This window comes from Nannospalax galili, unplaced genomic scaffold (genome assembly GCF_000622305.1).
Source record: "Nannospalax galili isolate Female #2095 unplaced genomic scaffold, S.galili_v1.0 scaffold387, whole genome shotgun sequence".
In the NCBI taxonomy this organism is placed as follows: Eukaryota; Metazoa; Chordata; class Mammalia; order Rodentia; family Spalacidae; genus Nannospalax; species Nannospalax galili.
Window position 1 is genome coordinate 943,670 of NW_008355795.1, and position 18,608 is coordinate 962,277.

Below are 18,608 nucleotides of genomic sequence, written 5' to 3' on the forward strand. Positions count from 1 at the left end.
TATAACAACATGATGCAATGAAACTTATTCTAACCCTGTGAATCATTTCTAGAGTTTTCTATGTAATATTTTAAGATCACATTGACAGTGGCTAACATTGTGGTATACCAATATAAGACACTCAAAAATTTTATTACAGCAGGCAGTTCTAGAATAATTAAGCCCAGAATTTTCTTTAATATCTGCTTTTATTATTTTTATATGCATGTATGAGTGTATACCATGTGTGTCCAGGTACCCTAGGAGGCCAGAAGAGGACATCAGAGCTGCTGGTGTTGGGTTTACAGATGGCTGGTACTGCCCAGTGTGGAAGCTGGGCACTGAACTAGGGCCTCTGCGAGAGCAGCACGTGCTCATACTTGTTGAGTCATCTGTCCATGAATTCAGATAAATGTACACATGTTTGTAGAACCCAGCCCTTTGCTTTTTTATATGACCCATAACTTCCCAGCCCCTAATGTCAGATGAGAACAAAGTCTGTTGCATCTAATCCTGTTCTATGTAGTGTTGGTTAGCAACTATAAAGTCATTAAACACTGGGCAACTGAAGAGGATACACAAAGACCCACCTATTCACTCTGTTGCATGTGACCCCGCCCCCGTTTCATCCTCACAAATATAATCAGTTCTAGTTCAACACTGGGCAAGGACAAGCATTTTACTTTGAAAAACATATCCTTTGCTCTTTCTGGTGTTAAAGGTTGGGCATGTTTCAGGCAAACAGCATCCGTTCATCAATTATCAATTTTCGTTTTATCTCTCCTTCCTTTACCTCCGTCCCTCCATCCCTCCCTCCCTCTTTCTCTCTCTCTCTTTCTCTCTTTCTTTCTTGACAGGGTCTCCATGGAATTCTGGAACTCCCTATGGAGAACTGGCCAGCCTTCATCTCATAGAGATCCACCTGCTTCTGCCTCCCAAGTGCTGGGACCATCATATCTGGCTCTGCCTAGATTTCTTAATGCTTACTTCTCTAACTTTTTTGTTTTAGGTTTTCTTTTTGTGGAAAAGGAGAGAAAATACATTTAAGTGAATTTCCTGAACAATTTTCCTTCCCCATTACTACTATAAACTGGCTTACATTTGCAACAAATATCTCTGGATAAATTTTCTAGGACACAAGGCTGCGTAGTAAAGAGGAGGAATGATATGAAGAAAACCCCTCCCAGAAGGTGTTTTACTATTTGTCGGATATAAGGACCCTTCAGAGTGACATTGTTAGGAGACATGGCTCAAGTGTGCTATGTAGATTTTGCATATGATTTCATTCACAGCTCTATTTGTTAACATATGGTGTGAGATTTGTATGTTGGTGAAAAAAAGCTAGCACTTACTTTGGAGCATGATCATCTGCAAAGATAACTATTTAATTTTATTTATTATTTATTTTCATTCTATGTGTATAAGTGTATTGCCTGCATGTAGGTAGGTGCGCCCATGTCATGCAATGCCCACAGAGATCAGAAGAAGGCACTGGATGCCTTGGAATTAGAGTAACAGACAGTTGTTAGCTGCCATGTGTGTGCTGGAAATTGAACCTGGGTCCTCTGTAAGAGCAATCAGTGCTCTTAACCACACAGCCATCTCTCCAGGCCAAAGATAACTACTAGTGAGATTGAACCTCTCCTCATTACTTTGTTGAGCTCCCTGCATTGGTTACTTCAATAGAATGTGAAAGTGATGGGATCTTGACTAACAGGATTCTACACAAGACCCTTTTAATCAATGGCCTTGTATATTTAGACAATTTTTCTACAGAAGACATTATTTGATCTTTATTTTAGCAGTGACAATAACAAGTATCTCATGAGGATTTGTAAAGTTAACCAAATGGCTTCATAGTTGTCTGTTTGAAATTAATACTTGGATGATAAGTTAAGACAAGATCCAGAGAGCATTTCCTGGCCTCTAAGACACTCCAACTCCTAACTTCCCACCAGACTTTGTCTCTGTGACTCTCCCTCCCACTCAGTCCTCTGTAACAGCTCTGGGTCCCCCTGCCATTGTGGACACGAGGCTTTGTTCATTCAGCTCCTGGCTTTGTGCATGTTCATTCTCAGGTCCGAGCCCTCCTGCCAGTCAAGGCAGGTGTGTTCCTGTCATTCAGGTCCCTTAGCAACACATTCCTTCAGAGCCTTCACACAGCAGCTTATCAAATAGTGCCTGCTTCTCCACATTGCTCTACATTTTATCATCTCAGAGCCACAGTACTCACTAGTAATTCACATGATATAATATTTACTTTTCCTTGTTGTCTGACTTCCTTTTATGACTGTGTTCCACAGAAATGGAGATTTTCCCTGCTATTCCAATGCCCTTGTCATGACAGGACTTAGAATAGAACCTGGGGCATGATTCATGCTTAATGTTTCTTGATGTAAAGTAGAAGAGGCTGGAGGAGAGAATGAACTTACATCTACCCTCACTTTGCAGGAAGCAATGTTCAGAGTGTTCTATGTGGACACTTAGTTTAAACATTGTAAACTGGCCTACGCCTGTTTTCCAGAGACTCAACGCAGGCTCTTGGACACGTTAGGCAAGCACTCTACCATCGAGCTTCAGCCCAAGCCTGCTATTACTGTGTCCAATAAAGAAAACAGGTGTTATGAGAGTTAATAACCCTTCCCATAGTGACTTGAGCAAGATGTTGAAACAGAGCGACCTGAATCCAAAACCTATACTCTTGAACACTGCCTCTCAAATGCAGCCATCTTTATATCTGATGTCTGAAAACAGTGCTACAAAATAAACTGAACTCAGCATAAAAGCACATTTACATATCTAAAAGTTACTGACACAGAAAATAATTGCATTCAGTCATTAACCTGTTTCTGGAATCTCAAAAGCCAATGCTTCAAAATAATCGAGAAGAATTTATGATACAGGAAGTGCTTTTCCTCGGTAGCGAGGAAGGTAACACCTACCTCCAAGCGACCAGCTAGCGCAGCCACGTGGAGGGCAGTGAGACCTCCGTATCCGACCTGCTGGACATCTGCTCCGCTGTGCAGAAGGGAAGTGATCAATTCCGGGCTGTCCTGTAATGAGATGCACCTTTAGTGGTCCTGGGTACAGAAGCTGTACGCAGGCCATATTGATTCCCTGACTGTTAGGGGCTAGGATACTCACAGAAGACCTAGGTGTGATCTGCCACAAGCTTTCATCAGAGAGCAGAGCATCTCCCAGGTGGCTGAGATGTAGCATTTAATGCAGGATGGGGTAGTTCAACCCCCCTTACCACTTGACCTTGAAGGGTAGAAAGGACGTTTGCCTACAGTGAGGCTCTAGCCATTATGTCAGTTTTACATGTAGGGTACTGCGCCCCGCCCCCCACAGGCTTTCTCCAGTAAATCAAACAAACCCCCAAGAGGATGCATGAGGAGTGTGAAGGTTTAGTTCTTTTTTTACTTTGAGATCAAGATGAAATATGTCTTCTAAGACCAGAATATAACACAAGTATTGAACAAATGGTTCACTGGGCTTTTATGGTAGTTATGCAATTGCCTCTTCTGTAACAATAGAATCACGGGAAACATACATGATAAACCAGTATTGTCTTGCCTTTGCTCATTTTTACAAGTCGGGTCAGCATACTCAAAAGTGTGAGGTAATTGGTCATGTATCCACAGATGCCCAGTTCTTGGTGGGAACTTAAAGTTCTCTGCGTTTAATGCTCTGTTAAAGTAAGAGCTCTAAACAGGCATGGTGGTGCACACTGTAATCCAAATAGTCGGAGGCCAAATCCACTCTGGGGTACCTGGGGAGACTCATGAATAAATAAGAGCTCAAATTTCAATTTCTGGAATAGTTGAGGGACACAGCAAGTGACAGGAGACTGGAGTCTTCAGGATCAGTCATTTTAAACCACATTCCAGGATTTCAAATGTAAGTAATGTAACACAATCCTCCCATTAAAAACCAAGGGTGACATATGAATGTTGTCACACATATATGAAGGCTTACACAACGTTATTTTAAAAGTTTAAAAAGTTAGGCAAAATCTTCAAATGACAAAATGCATATTGTAAATCTGCATTACTTACCTCCTCTACCAAGAAATTTAAGAAAAGACCGTACAGGTTACATCTTTGGCCTTGACTATTGCATGCTTTTCTATTTTTTTTTGTTTGTTTTTGTGATAAACACTGTGGAGGTTTGAATGAGAATGCCCCTCCCCCATAGGCTCCAAGTATTTGGACATTTTGTCCCCACATGGGACAAATAAACTTTTCTTTCTATGAGTTGCTTTGGTCAGTGTTTCTATCACAGCAACAGAAAAGTGACTAATACTAAAACCATGACCAAAAGAAACTGAGCAAAAGGTGTATTTTATCTTACACTTCTGGTAACAGTTTCTCTGGGAGGAGAGTCAGGTGGGAACTGAAGACAGGAACCTAGAGGCAGGAATCACGGAGGAGCACTGCTTGTCATCTTGCTCCAAGCTCCTGCTCAGCTAGCCTTCTGATGCAGTCCGGGTCCACTTGCCTAGGGGTGGTGCTTCCCACAGTGGGCTGAGTCCTCCCACAACCATTATTGACCAAGAAAATCTCTCATAGACATGGCCACAGGCCAGTTTGGTTGAAGCAATTCTTCAACTGAGGATCCTGCCTCTCAGTTGACTCTAGTGTGTGTCAAGCTGAAAAGGCAAACTAACCAGGACACATGAATGTCTCCTTCTGCTTCACCTAAGAGCTCGGAACTAGTTTTCTCCACTCAAAAGCAGCAGTTCTTCTTTGACATAAGGTTAATTAACATTCTCGCTCCTCGCATTTAATATCTGGTCTTATGAAAAGTGCTCATTAATGGTGCTGCTGGTTCTGATTTCAGTTTTGTGTCATTCCTAGTGAAGTGCACCCATGTCCACCATAGGGACATTCACTGTACGCATTCTGCTCCGAAGTCTGCTTTTGTCAAACGTCCCAAAGGCGGAATTCTTTACTGCTTCCCTTTGACTTTCACCAAGACAGATCTTTCCAGCTGCCTCTTCCAACTGGGACCATCCCCATTCCCTCAAAGTCCCTCCTTGGCATCAAAGAGCGACTACCACATACTAAACCTTGTAGTCTTTCCATCCCTCTCTGGAGAGTTGAACCTTCTTTCTTGAAATCCTTCTCTATTCTGTGTTCCTAAATCACATATTTCTGACTCCTATTGCCATATCTTTTGCTTCTACCTGATCTTGGAAGTGTGTTTGGAAAAATCTGTACTGAGTGCCACATCCTTTGTAACTTCTACACTATCTGAAAACATCGTTGGCCTTGATTTCTCTCTCCTAAGCCTGAAGCTTCTCTTTTTTTCCTATCAGTGTCATGTCATATCTTAATCCAGGATCTGTCATATATATATGTGTGTGTGTGTGTGTGTATGTCTATGTGTATGTAGTGAATCTTATTCCACATGGCCCAGAGTCTCTTAAGCTCGAGCAGCTTTGTAATTCTGGTCTTGACCCACATGTACTTCTTACTTCCACCCCCTATTCCTAAGGCCTTCGTCCACATTCTGTAGTGTTCTGACGGCCTGCTTGACGCTCCCTTCTCTCTTTGCAGCTTATCTTCTTCACTGTATCAAATTTTCTTTCCTCTGCCCATAGCATTCCACCTTGTAATGCGTCTTTTACATGCTAAAGATATTATTAAACATGTGTAAAACATTCAACCCTGTTCCGATCGGTGAACGTGCTTCAGTAAGACGGCCAAATATCTGCACTCACAGAACTTAACTGATGCTGTATGTCAATGGAGAGAAAGGAAACAGATAAGGAATTAATAAGCTGCATATAGTACTAATCTTAATAAAATCAAAGGAGTGAATGATTAGGTAGATACTTTAAATTGAACAAACAAGCCAAACTACACTGAATTGACCTTTGTGATAAATAGAAAATGCCCAAAGGAGAAATCCTAGTCAGGATTTCAAGGAACAGATTGACAACTACTGCAGAGTCCTTGGATGCTGATAAGACTAGTGGGTTCACAAACGAGGCCCATGTTTGGCAGAGGGCTAAGCAAAAAATCAAACAAATGGGTTGATCAGGGCTGGAGAGATGGCTCAGCAGTTATGAGCATGTACTGTTCTTCCAGGTAACATGAGCTCAGTTGCCAGCACCCACACGTAGGGGCTCACAGCCACCTGAAACTCCAGTTCAGGGAGAACTGCCACCCTCTTCTGGCCTCCATAAGCATTGCACTCATAAGCACTTGTACACACACACACACACACACACACACACACACACACACATTAAATGTATATATTAAAAGAATGAAATGATCAAAATGAAATCAAAGACTTCTTAACTTGTAAGGCATGATATGGAATACTCAGATAATCCAGGTACTAGAGACAGCTCACAACTCAAACTGCATACAGATTGGAACTAATCATGAGATAAAATATTTTCCCATTCACATGTAAAACCTGAAACAAATCTAATGCGAGACGAGTTTGCCACTCCTCCCTTCATTTCTCCAATTCCTTCCGTTGCTGTGGCCCGCACTCCTTGATGGTCTGCAGTAAGTCTGCTGAGGTTAAGAGCCAAACTACTTCACCCCAAATCTCCAAAGTGTGCTTTTCCTATAACATCCCTGGCTACAATTCTAGCTGTGTTAATCACTCTGTGAACTGGAGCCAGTCCTGCAGTTCTAGAACCCATTTTCACTGTTTCCGTAGTTACATAAAAAGAGGACAGTAACTATCCACCTTACATCTATTGGGATAGTATCTACAGGGCACTTAATAGGCGTGTGTCCTGACAACACTCTAGAACTCTCTACTATGCAGCATGGGAATCTGGGACTTGGTGTAGCTCTTAGTGGGAGCTTCCAAATAAGACAGTGATTGATCCCACAGGGAACATCCCTTTCTCAGTATGTAACTATTGAAATAATCAAGGACCGACTGAAACATGAACAATGCAGCAGTGTTAGAAGTCCAGTAGTGTCTATGCCACACCGTGGACGGCCGCCAGGGGCTGACAATTCCTCCAAGTGAAACAGTGCACATAAGTCAACTCTAACTTCACCAATAAACTTTAGTCTTCGGTGGTTGAGGATACAGACATGAGAACTCACTGAGATGGTTAAACGGACAAAGCACTGCTATAATCAATTTTCCCCAAAAGATGGCTATGAATTTAAACAGCAAATGGAGAGGTATTTTAAAGCATAATGTCATTTATGGGTGTTTCTGTGTTCACGTGTGGTATGCATGTGTTCCGAGTGTGGAGGCAGGACACTTTAGTGTGCCCTTGCTCAGGTGCTATTCACCACTTTTCTTCTGAGACTGACTCTTTCACGGGCCAGAAACCCATCAAGGAGGTGGAAGTGCCTTGCCAGAGAGCCCTAGAGGTCTGCCAATCCCAGTCTTCCCACTGCTAGTACAAGCATATCCATCCTGCCAGGCTTTTTTTTATAACATGTGTTCTTGGCCTCGAACTTAGTTCCTCCTGCTTGAAGGAAAGCACTGTACTGACTGAATTATCTCCCCAACCCTATAAAAGCCATTTTTAAAAACTGGTCTAGAGAGCTGGTACAGTCCTTAAAGGCTCAGGCTCACAATAAAAAGTATAAGAAAGTTTAATATATCTGAGCCAGTCAAAGTGTCATTTTAAAGACAAGTGACAAAATTTTAAGAGAAGTAACAAATTTTAGAAGTAGTCACAACATAGAAAAGTGACACATTTATATAGTTATCATGTAAAGAACTCATAAATCAATAGAAAGATGGATATTCTTTCATTAACCAAATATTTATTAATGTATATCTACTTTGTGAGACTTACAGTAGTAGGGTAAATTGAAACAAATTATATGTAAATCAAGCAGCATAAGAAATACTGAGCTACCCATGCAGATTCTAGTAAACATACACACGCCTATCCTTCCAGCCTTTACAGTTTTCCCTTATTTAACTAGGATTTCTGGAATTCAAAAAATAATATTCTGATGCATTCATAATAGGAAAAAGGGTTTCAGTTTAAAGTTATAAATTATGCCTGGTGAGATGCCTCAGCAGGTAAAGGCACTTGCTGCAAAGTCTGAGCACTTGTATTGGATCACCAGAACCCCATGGTGGAATGGGAGAATGTCAAGTAGTTCTCTAACCTCCACATGTAGTCACCTCTGCTCCCTTATACAATAAGTAAATAAACACCACAAATGATAAATTATACTTTGAGACCTTGGGTTGGATGTTTTAAGTTTGGCTCTGATTGAAACAAAGTGCATAATTCTGGATGCTGGCAAAGGAGAAATTTGACTTGGAATGGTGTTTCAATTCTGTAATCATTTATGAGGCAAGTGGATTTCTGTAACATTGAGGTCAACCTGGTCTACATAGTGAGTTCCAGGCCAAATGGGGTTACACAGAGATCCTGTCTCAAAACAGACAACAAACAACAACAATAACAAAAAGAGAAAATAAAGAAGAATCATCTACTCTGAACTTGTAAGGCCCTTTCAGCCACGATTGGGACATTTTACTACTTATAAACTGCTAACTATGGGCCAAGCCGGAGGTAAAGCGTATTATTTACTTCACACAAACTTCACAAATTAAAACATCATTGCCCTTATTTTATGGATAATGGCATCCATCCTCAAAGGACGCAAGAACACTTGTTGAATCTTAACTGTTTGAAAGCACAGAACTACTGGACTCCACACTTGAACTTTACTTTTGCTTCTCGTGGTGATTCACCCTGCAGAGGACCAGACTCCCCTTGTTGATGGAGAAGCTTCACGATCTTGGATCTGGCAGAGCAGTCAAGGCGCCCCCTGAATCCTGTTTGGATTTTTGAACTGCGAATCTATAAAGAGGCTAAAAGGAGAGTTGTCTTGGATGATTAACTTCAGAGTGGTGCGTTATGTCTCAACAGATGACCAGAGTACCTCAGAACAGAAAACTGTAGACTGTAAAGGGATGTATAGCAACATAATAACCTGAGCTACAACTATAGAATCACTATTATCATTTAAGTGTGATTTCCCTCTGTGCTTTTTCCTACTGCACAATTCATGCAACTAGACAGCACAACAGAGCACACGTCTGAGCCATAATGATCATATTGTACACATGGTACATGCTCCTTGACCTCCTAAGTGTGGAGTTTGTCTAAAAATTAAGATAATAGGACCCATGTCATGGAGCTCCATGTCATAGAGATTAAATCACAATGCCTCAATTTATTTTGTACAGTTTGACACCTAATTACCGGTTATTATGCACACCTTTGATATTGTACACATGTAGCACTAGTAACCTTTTTCACTTATTATAATGGGACGAGCATTTGTGCATGTGTGGTAAACACGTGCTCTCAAATTTCCTTTCCAGAAGAATATGGCAGCACAGAGTCTGGTTGGCAGCTCCCCGGCACAGCTCTTCTTAGACCCACTACAACTGGAGAGAGAACTGTGGACACCCTCTTCCTTAGCAGACCCAGTCAGCAACACAGAAGCGAAAGTGGTCCCGCCCAGTGCACCCAGCAGTGCTCTGAGGTGCGGCACTCCTCTGGTGGACAGTTTCTGCTCTGCAGCCCCTCACTGGTGGTGAATATGATTAGCTCTGCTCTGCCTCCTCCTCCCCTATCTCCCTTTTCCTTCAAGTAACTCTCTTCCCCTTCCAAATGTTTCTTAGAATCTGCCTTTCAGTGAACTCAGTGGGCTTTTGTATAGTAAAATGTGTTTCCCTCGACTAGGTTTAGATTGCGCCAGGACCGGGATTTGAACTTACTAATCAAACACTGAATACTATATTTTTCTTAACAGATTGTGTTTTTCTTTGTTCCCAGCTCTCCAGTCCTTTCCCTTTCCTGTTCAAGCCCTGGCCTTGAAACTTTCACCTGCAAAACACAGGAGGATGGAGGGAACGCCTACCATACCGTCTGTGTAGCGATGTAATGGGGATCAAACAATACAGTCTACGTTGTGACATAACAAAGGTCAGCTGGAAATGGACAAGTAACCACTCACCTCATGTGATGTGTCATTTTTGTCTTGTTTGTGAGTCTCTGTCCCTGCCTTAGTGTTTCAGAAACCGGAGTCTCAGCCTTACTCTTGTCTACATTTCATCTAACACGTTCATTTAATTATTTACCTGTCTCATTCCTGAATGCATGCAGACCGTGACCCCTAATGTAGAGTGAGAGGCAGACATGAACCTAGGAAGTCACCGCATGAGGAAGTATGCTGGGGAGTCACAGACTCAGAGGATTCCCGGCAACAATGCCGTCTAATCCAGGAACTGAGTATGAAAATCTTTAGTTTGCTTTCATTGAGGATATGTAAATTTGGAAATAAATTATGAAATATCCATTTACGCAGAAGAAATGTATAAAAATAGATACACACCAGGAATCTCAGCACCTGCTAGGCTAAGGCAGGAAGGTAATGATTTGGGGGTCAGGCTGGGCTACACAGCAAGATCCTGTTAAAAACAAAGACACAAACACACACACGTATCTTAATGATGATTCTAATTTGTGAGCATAAATGTTTAGTTTCTTAGAGACCTTTCTGAAAGTTATCATGACTTGAAAATTTTAGTCAAGGGTGAAAATGAATGAGTTATTTTTTCTTAGTTTTTTTTTTTTTCCTTCTACTTTTTCTTCAAAGAATTTCTTTTTACTCTCTCGACAAACTCCCATTTGGGAAAAATGCAATTTTTAATCAAGTCATTTGTACAGATGAAAAGGTACCTGGATTTAAAAAATCAATAAGTTAATGAATCTTTTCATCTCTCCCTAAATCAGTGGTTCTCAGCTCTCCACTGGGGGTGGAATTGCCTCCAGGAGCAATGACCTGAGATACTTTGGGTTGTCAAACCTGAGACTGAGGTTAGTGCTACAGCCATCTTTGGAAAAGAAGCTAAAGACGCTGGGGTGCTTTTCCATGTACACAGCCTTTCGTCACCTCAAAGAACCAGTTACTCCAAATGCCAGCATTATTTCAGGCTGGATGACTCTGATACAAACAGGACCTTCAGAGATTAGCTGAAAACATAAAAATTTCAACTGTGCAATCAAATACATGTGCTGAGAACAAAAAACGAAATAAGAAAATGATAAAGTGGGTCCCAGGCTATGAAATCCCACTAGTTAAAACCACAGAGGCTTCCAGTTATGTAGCAAGAAAGCCTGGATCAGCTGAGCCAGAAAGACAGATTGTCACTGAGCTTCTTCCTCCCATCCCCTTCCTCTGTAATAAGTACATAAAATGACCTCTGAATGATTGGGATGATGTCTTGCTAGAAATATATGAGACAGAATAAAAACCATCATGTTTCAATGTTAGCTTTTTTTATACAGAAAAATTCATTTTTAATGCAATTGACATTAAGATGTTTGCACACGCATTTCTAATCTCTATATATCTTATTATTACTAGTCACAGTTACTTTCTGAGATCCTTGGCATCTAGCAAGGATATAAAGTCATCAGGTAGATTTCAATGGTAATGTTTTTCACATCTACTAATTATTAAGGAACAAAATTCTATGCTTTGAAGAATTATTTTTCAATCATTTTTAAAATTTTTAATAACTACATGGTTAGAAGAAGCATTTCACTACAGCTTTAACATATTCAGTAACACACTCCAGAGCAAGAATACATGTCTTTCACAAGTGGGTGCAAGTTTCTAGGTTCACAGTTGAATTAGTACAGTTATATATTATTGAACTCAGTATAAGCCCTGTAAGACATAAAATTTTTTAACCTTTAAAAAAGATCTCCAATTCATTTTAGAATGTATTGTTCCTTGCAGAAAGACTCATTATTTTTGTTACTAACACTGAGATGTTGGCGCTTGCATCTCTAATCTGTATGTATCTGATTATTACTAGTCATAATCGGTTGCACTTGGATCTTTGGCACCTGTGTATGTCTATAAAGTCATCATGTAGATTTCAATGATATTGTTTATCACCTCTACTAATTAGCATGATGTAAATTTCCATGCTTCCTCCTCAAATATAATACATTTTTTTAAAGTTGTTGATTTTTTTTGTGTGTGTGTGTGTATCACACAGAACATCCCAAACCATCTCATTCGACTACACACCCACCTCCCAGATGGCACCCTCCCATAGCCTCCCTCCCCCCGCTAGAGCCCTATACTCTGATATCCCTGCTACTGTCTGCTGTGTTGTCAGCACCCTCAGCCATTCCCCACTACTTTCCCTTCTGGTGAATCTAGTCAGCCTATCTAGAGGTCTTTGTTTTAGGAGGGTCACCTGTTCCTCATCTAGTAGTAATAAATGTTAGCTTTTAACTTACTAAATTCTGAAGAAAAAAATGATGCGTCAAAACTGCTATTTTTCGATTGCTAAAGAAATTGCATGAAATGGTTTTCCAATGTGCTGAAAGGCAAGTTTGAATTTAAATTTTGTTTATTGGCATTCTTATTACAGTCTTCTACATCATATCAGGGGTCTCAGTATTTTCCCTCTAAAGTCTATGTTTCATTGTAGGCGCACCCAGTATCCAAAGTAAAAAATCTAAATACTTGGAATTATAAACGGAGACAGACCCACAGCTGTATGTCTGTCCCTTTTGATCTTAGCACTGGACACACATGTCACAGCTTAGGTGAGCCAAATTCAATGGATTTATCATTCAATAACATTTAACTGACTCAAATCTTACAAAACTGTCAAGAAGCTGCAAAACATTCCTATAGAGAAAACACACAGCACGTCCCAATGCAGGTAACCAGAGAGAAATGGTTTTGTTTATCCGCTCTGTGAGACCAAATCGTTCTGTGTGGCCCCCACTGAGCTTGGATTTCTCCTTTTGTTTCTCAGAAGAAGGTTGAGGACAGGTGAGCCTCCTGCTGGCCCTAGTGAGAAGACACTTCTTTCTCTTATTTTGAATTGTTCTGTAAACCAAATTTGTCATCAAGTCACATCTGAAATAAACTTGCCAAAATATTTGCTAATGATGGAAGAGGGTATTCTAAATATGGATTTATTCCAAAAAGGCTATCTTACATGCTATTTATTAACTGACTGCTCTCCTCAGATACACAGTAAAAGAACAAATACATGCATATGAGGTGTTAATTTTATAGGACACATAAGTTGTCCTCTAAGTACAGACTGCAATTGTTGATATTGGGATTCTTTATTATCACTTTCAACTGTAAAAATCCATATGGCACGACGCAGTTCTTATATTTTTTGTAAAATGGCTGACATAAGTTTCTAATAACTGTTTTCTGAAATTATGCAATCATGGTCAATTTTTACTTAGCACATGCCATGGGACAGTTATCATATTAATATTGTATAAATTTTGTCTTTTTAAGATCCTAAATCACCAAACGAAACATACAATGTGCTTGCTCCATTTTTTCCTTTCTTTTGGCGGGGGGAGAGGGTGCTGAGAATCAGTGTAAGCGCCTGTGCATGCTAGGCAAGTACTCTATCACTGAACTAAACCTCCAGTCGGTGTTGACTCTGCTTCAGAGATGAGGGAATTGGAAGGCAGCAGGACAGACCAACATGCCCAAGGCTGCACACACAGCTGGTACATCTTAACACTCAAAGACAAATGACTAGTTTGCCTCCTAGGCCGACAGTGTCTTTAACGGCTTGTAATCCCAGTGAGTAACAAGTTCTCTAACACAAATGTTCAGAAATTTATTAACTTCCAAAAAGTGCTCATCATGTGCCTTTTTCTAGGCTCTATACTGTGAGGAATGAAAGAAATACTCAGTTCCAGTTCAGAGTTCACATAGCAACATGTGAAATATATACATCATCTGGTAATTTTGAGTGCCCCAGTAAAACATCAACTTTAAATTGGAATTTAAAATTGAGTATAATAAAATGTCTGAGCTCAAGACAACTTAAGAAGGCCTGATTTGTGTTGATTTAAAATAAGTAATAATAGACCATTGGGAAAAAATTAAAATATTTTAGCAGAGAAATTACAAAAAACACAGAGATGTGTGAGAGTGCTTGTCTGAATATGGAAGTTCTCCAAACGTTAGCTTAAAAATATGTATGTGGAATTTTTAAAAATGTACATTCTAGTTGTGATGGTTAATTTTATGTTTTAACTTGATTGAGCTAAGATCCACCCAGATAATGGGAAAGGATTTTCTCTGAAGGTGTCTATAGGGACTTCTCAGAAGGAACTTAGCACTTAGATTGGTGGAAGAAGCCTTAACCCACTTGCTGGGGCTCCAGGCACAGCCACAAGGGAGTGGGAGAGAGGATGGTTCTAGCAGAGTCCAAACATCATCATCAATCCACATCAGAGCTTCAGGTTCTCAGGCCTCTGGTTTGGGATTGCAAACTGAAACATCTGTTTCCTAAAAGAGTGCCCTGAATTTGTGTCCTATCCACTGCCTTCTCTCCCCCTTCCAACTCCTCCCATGTCCCCTTAACTAACCCCCCTGGAATTCATGACCTCTTCTTCTGGATTTATCTTACATTATAACCTATCCAGATTCTCTGTCTCCCAGCAGTCAGTGATTGCCTGTCACTCTCCATCCAGGAGTAGGACCTTCTGAAACTTTCCTCCATCCATGCTGTAGTGTACAATTTATAAAATCTTCAAATTAAAAAAAAGAACTATATGAAAAATGTATTTACATTGTGCATAAATTAAAGCGAGATGATTTTATTCTACAAAGGCAAACTTCTATCCAGTAAGAACAATTTAGAGCTAGAAAGAGTGATTCCTGCTCTTGCAGAGGAATAGGTTCAGTTCTCAGGACCCACATCAGGCAACTCATGACCTCTTGTAACTCCAGTATGGGGGTCAAAACTCCTTTGGCCTCTGTGAGCACCTGAACACATGTGGTGCACATAAACTCACACAGGCACACATACATACATGTAAAAATAAACTCATCTTTATTTTTTAAAAAAGGACAAAGGAGCCAGGCATGGTGGTGCACACCTTTAATCCCAGCACTTGGGGGGCAGAGGCAGGTGGATCTCTGTGCAAGGCCAGCCTGGTCTACATAGTGAGTTCCAGGATAGCTGGGGCTACAGAGAGACCCTGTCTCAAAAAGACCAAAAAAATAAAAAGAGAAAAAGAACAAACAGAGGACAAAAGTGTCTCCTTCAAGGGTCCTCAAATCTACATGTGGCCATGGAATTTCACAACCAGCTTTCCAGCTTCTCATCATGCCTGGAGCATCATGGGACTTTTTTGTCCATTGCTGAAGATCATTAGGCATGAGAAGAGGCACTGCAAAACTCGGAAAAGCAATTCCATGAAATCACGAGTTCAAGGGATTTTTATTTGTTAGAGTTTTATTATACAAACCAGAGTAAAAATGGAAAAATTTAAATAGCATGTACATCATAGATTTGTGTCTTACAGAAGTCATTTTGGAAGGAGCGCACATGGATGAGAACACCACACTATGTCCCACATGGGCTTTCCATACTGGTGGAAAGAATGTCTAAAGTGAGATATAATACATGACAGGTGCTTCGTTTGCAGGAGCTGGGAGGGAAGAAAGAGGCACACTGTGTCTGCAGGAACCAAGAATGCCTTGACTTTCTACTCAAGGCTTTCAGGTTCAGGGTGGGAACCCGAAGAGCAGTCAGGGTGAGGTGGGAGGGAGCACACAGTTCACAGAGTACAAACTGGTAGCTCGGTGTGGGATGACCGAGGTAAGGAAGACGTGCGGGCTGATGAGTTGGGCTACAGAGGCAGAGACACTGTGTGGTAAAGAAGAGAGGTTCTGGCTGATAATGTCACAGGTGGTCAGGTAACAGAGGAGACTGTGAGGCTCCCGAAAAGTAGATGAAGAGACTTCCCGAGTCAGGGGAGACAACATGAAGTAGTACTAAGGAAAATGCCCCAGATGAGGACCCTATATTCAGACTAAGGTAAGAGCTGAAACAGATTCATTAATAGCCAACTAAACAAAGCTGGCCAGGTCAATATAATCTACGCAAACTAACTCCATACCAAAAACCAAACAAAGCAAGAACTCAATGACCTATAAATACACATGGCATGATGAATCTAGCATGCAAAAGTTGATAGATTATGAAGCAGAAGAACTTGATCTGTGGTCAACATAAAAATATTAAGTAGAAACAAATACTGAGCAAATGGAAATGTGCAATCAACAGAGTATTTCAAGTAGTCTCTAATAATAATAATAATAATAAAGTTAGAAACCTACAGGAAGATATGGAGGGACAGCAGAGGATATGCAGAAAGATGTGAGGAGTTTGTGCATTGTTCGAAACTCCTGCATCACTCTGGGGACTCGGTTCAGTGGGTAGAGCGCTTGTGTAGATGGGGAAGACCTGGGTTCCATCCCCAGCACAGCATAAATTAGACGTGGGGTGTATGTCTGCTTAATCTCTCTCTCTCTCTCTCTCTCTCTCTCTCTCTCTCTCTCTCTCTCTCTCTGTCTCTCTCTCCTTCTCCAAGAAGATAAAAATATTATATATCCTGATTGTTACAGTGCTTCTGTGGTTGTATATGTCTTCAGTGTTACCAACTATACACTTAGAATTGTGAATTTTACTGTTTATACACTAGACCTCAATAAGCCCAAGCCATATAAAACCACCCCCACCCAAACCCAACAGACTCCCAAAATTAAACAGGCTATTGCCAGAGCCCTTGATGGCCTCCCAGAATGTGAAGGTAAGACCCTACTGATGAAGACAGAACATGCTTCAGACACAGAATTTGGAGCAATAGAGCTGGATCTAACCTGAAACCACTTCCCCTGAAGGGCTAGTGACTTTCCCTGAAGGCAGCTCTCATAGCTTTGGAGAGCAATATAAGGTGCCAAGGGAAAACATCAATTGATGGTCTAACACCAGCTTCAAGACCAAATAACCACATCAGTGACCAGCACAACATATGACATTGGTGCAGTGGTGGCACTTTTATCTTATGGTCAATCAGCAGCTACCTAATTGGACTTAAAGCCCACTCAATGGGAGGAAACTCACGTGTGGTACTTTAAACATAACCAAATATACATGGCTAGAGTGGGAGAGTGTTTATAGATCTTAGAGAAAACCCCAAGACTGTCACACGCCTACACTAATGTAATTTCTTACTATATGCAAAATATGTATCCTTATATTTACAGACAAATACTCTAGTCACCATTCATCAAAGAAGTTTATTTTGCACCAGTCAGAAACGATTGCCATATACCAAAACCATTCACAAACAGACATTGTCTATGAATTGCCCAGGCCTAAGAGACACATCTGCAATACAACCTCTACACTCAGGCGCACAGACCACAGAACAGGGGTAATGAAGATGGCACTAATGACTCTCTCAAGTCTCATTAATGAAGCTCCCTCATGCAACAGAAGACCAGGAACTCTAAAGGTCACAAATGGCCAAAATGTAGCGATTAAGAGTCTGCAGCGTGCTGGTCCTTGGACAGGACCCCTATATTAAACTTCACCCACCCAGGGTTCGGGGTACATTGAGAAAGAGGGGCAGAATGATTCTAAGAACCAGGGAGGAGGAGGTGCAGGAGCATATGGAATCAGAGTCCTACAAGCTCCTGAGACTCTGCTCATACGATTCTATGACAATGGTGTCAGCATACACAAGTTCTATGCAAACTCAGGCAGATGAAAACTCAGCATAGAACTGGGGAAATAACAGCAGACCCCAATCTCAGCAGACCCCAGTCTTAGCTAAAGAAATATTGGCAACTGATTACTGCTAGGTGAGGAAGGGCTGATCTTCCTAGATAGGCTGAATAGACCTCCGTGGATGGACTTGCACTGTGGAATGTCTGGGGACACTGACTTGACACGGTGGGCCTTAATATGGATGACAGAGTATATGGGCTCCAGTGGGGGGGCATAGGATGGTGCCAGGGGGACGGGGGGTATAAAGATGATTAAGATTGAGATATTCTGTATAAATACACAAAAATTCAATGAAAACATTTTTTTTTAAAAAAAATAGGAAAACAACTAACATTAGGGTAAATCATATAGGATATCATTGTAAAAATCAAACATCTTTTCCATCATTATAATGAGAGCAGATAGGACACCATGATGAAATTTTCTATCTAGTCCTTGGGCACCTACAGTTGCCAGTGTGTATAATTGAAAGAGCTGTTGATGTGGCCAATCAAAACCTGTGAGAGTCTGTTTCTCATTTTGAGTATTAGCAACAAAGTAAAGATCAATTATACTATTGTTAGAAATCCATATATATATATATATTTTTTTTTCACATTGGGCAATTAAAAAATCAAGAAAATCAAGGGCAGTCTGGGTAGCTCTTGCTTTGAAGGCAGTTACAGATAAGAACAACAAAAATACATGATTCTGGACCTCAGTGTGGTAGTGCATACCTATTCTCCCAGTGCCTGGGAAACCAAGGCAGGAAGACTGTGACTCAGCAATCCAGCAGCTTGGAATGCATAGTGAGACTCTGAAACAAAGGCATGATTGTGAAGGTAATCCTAGGCACCTGCTCTCCCACAAAACAGAAATTGTCAAATCTGAATTTGATATACATAGATCTCACATTTTCTGGTTTTATAATTACATTGGAATCATACATGGAAGTTGCCTTGTTCCTGTGAAATAAAGACTAAATTCCTCAGGACTAACAGTGTGATCCACTGACTTCAATTTAC

General features: G+C 40.8%; 1 protein-coding gene across 1 annotated transcript in view; it reads right to left on the reverse strand.

The window, feature by feature from the left end:
* Tnni3k (TNNI3 interacting kinase) overlaps positions 1 to 18,608 on the reverse strand; it is a 304,879-nt gene that overhangs the window by 264,306 nt on the left and 21,965 nt on the right. Inside the window, exon 5 of the mRNA XM_008853645.1 lies at positions 2,922 to 3,032. Within this exon, the coding sequence (XP_008851867.1) occupies positions 2,922 to 3,032 (111 nt within the window). The remainder of the gene's footprint in view (positions 1 to 2,921; positions 3,033 to 18,608) is intronic.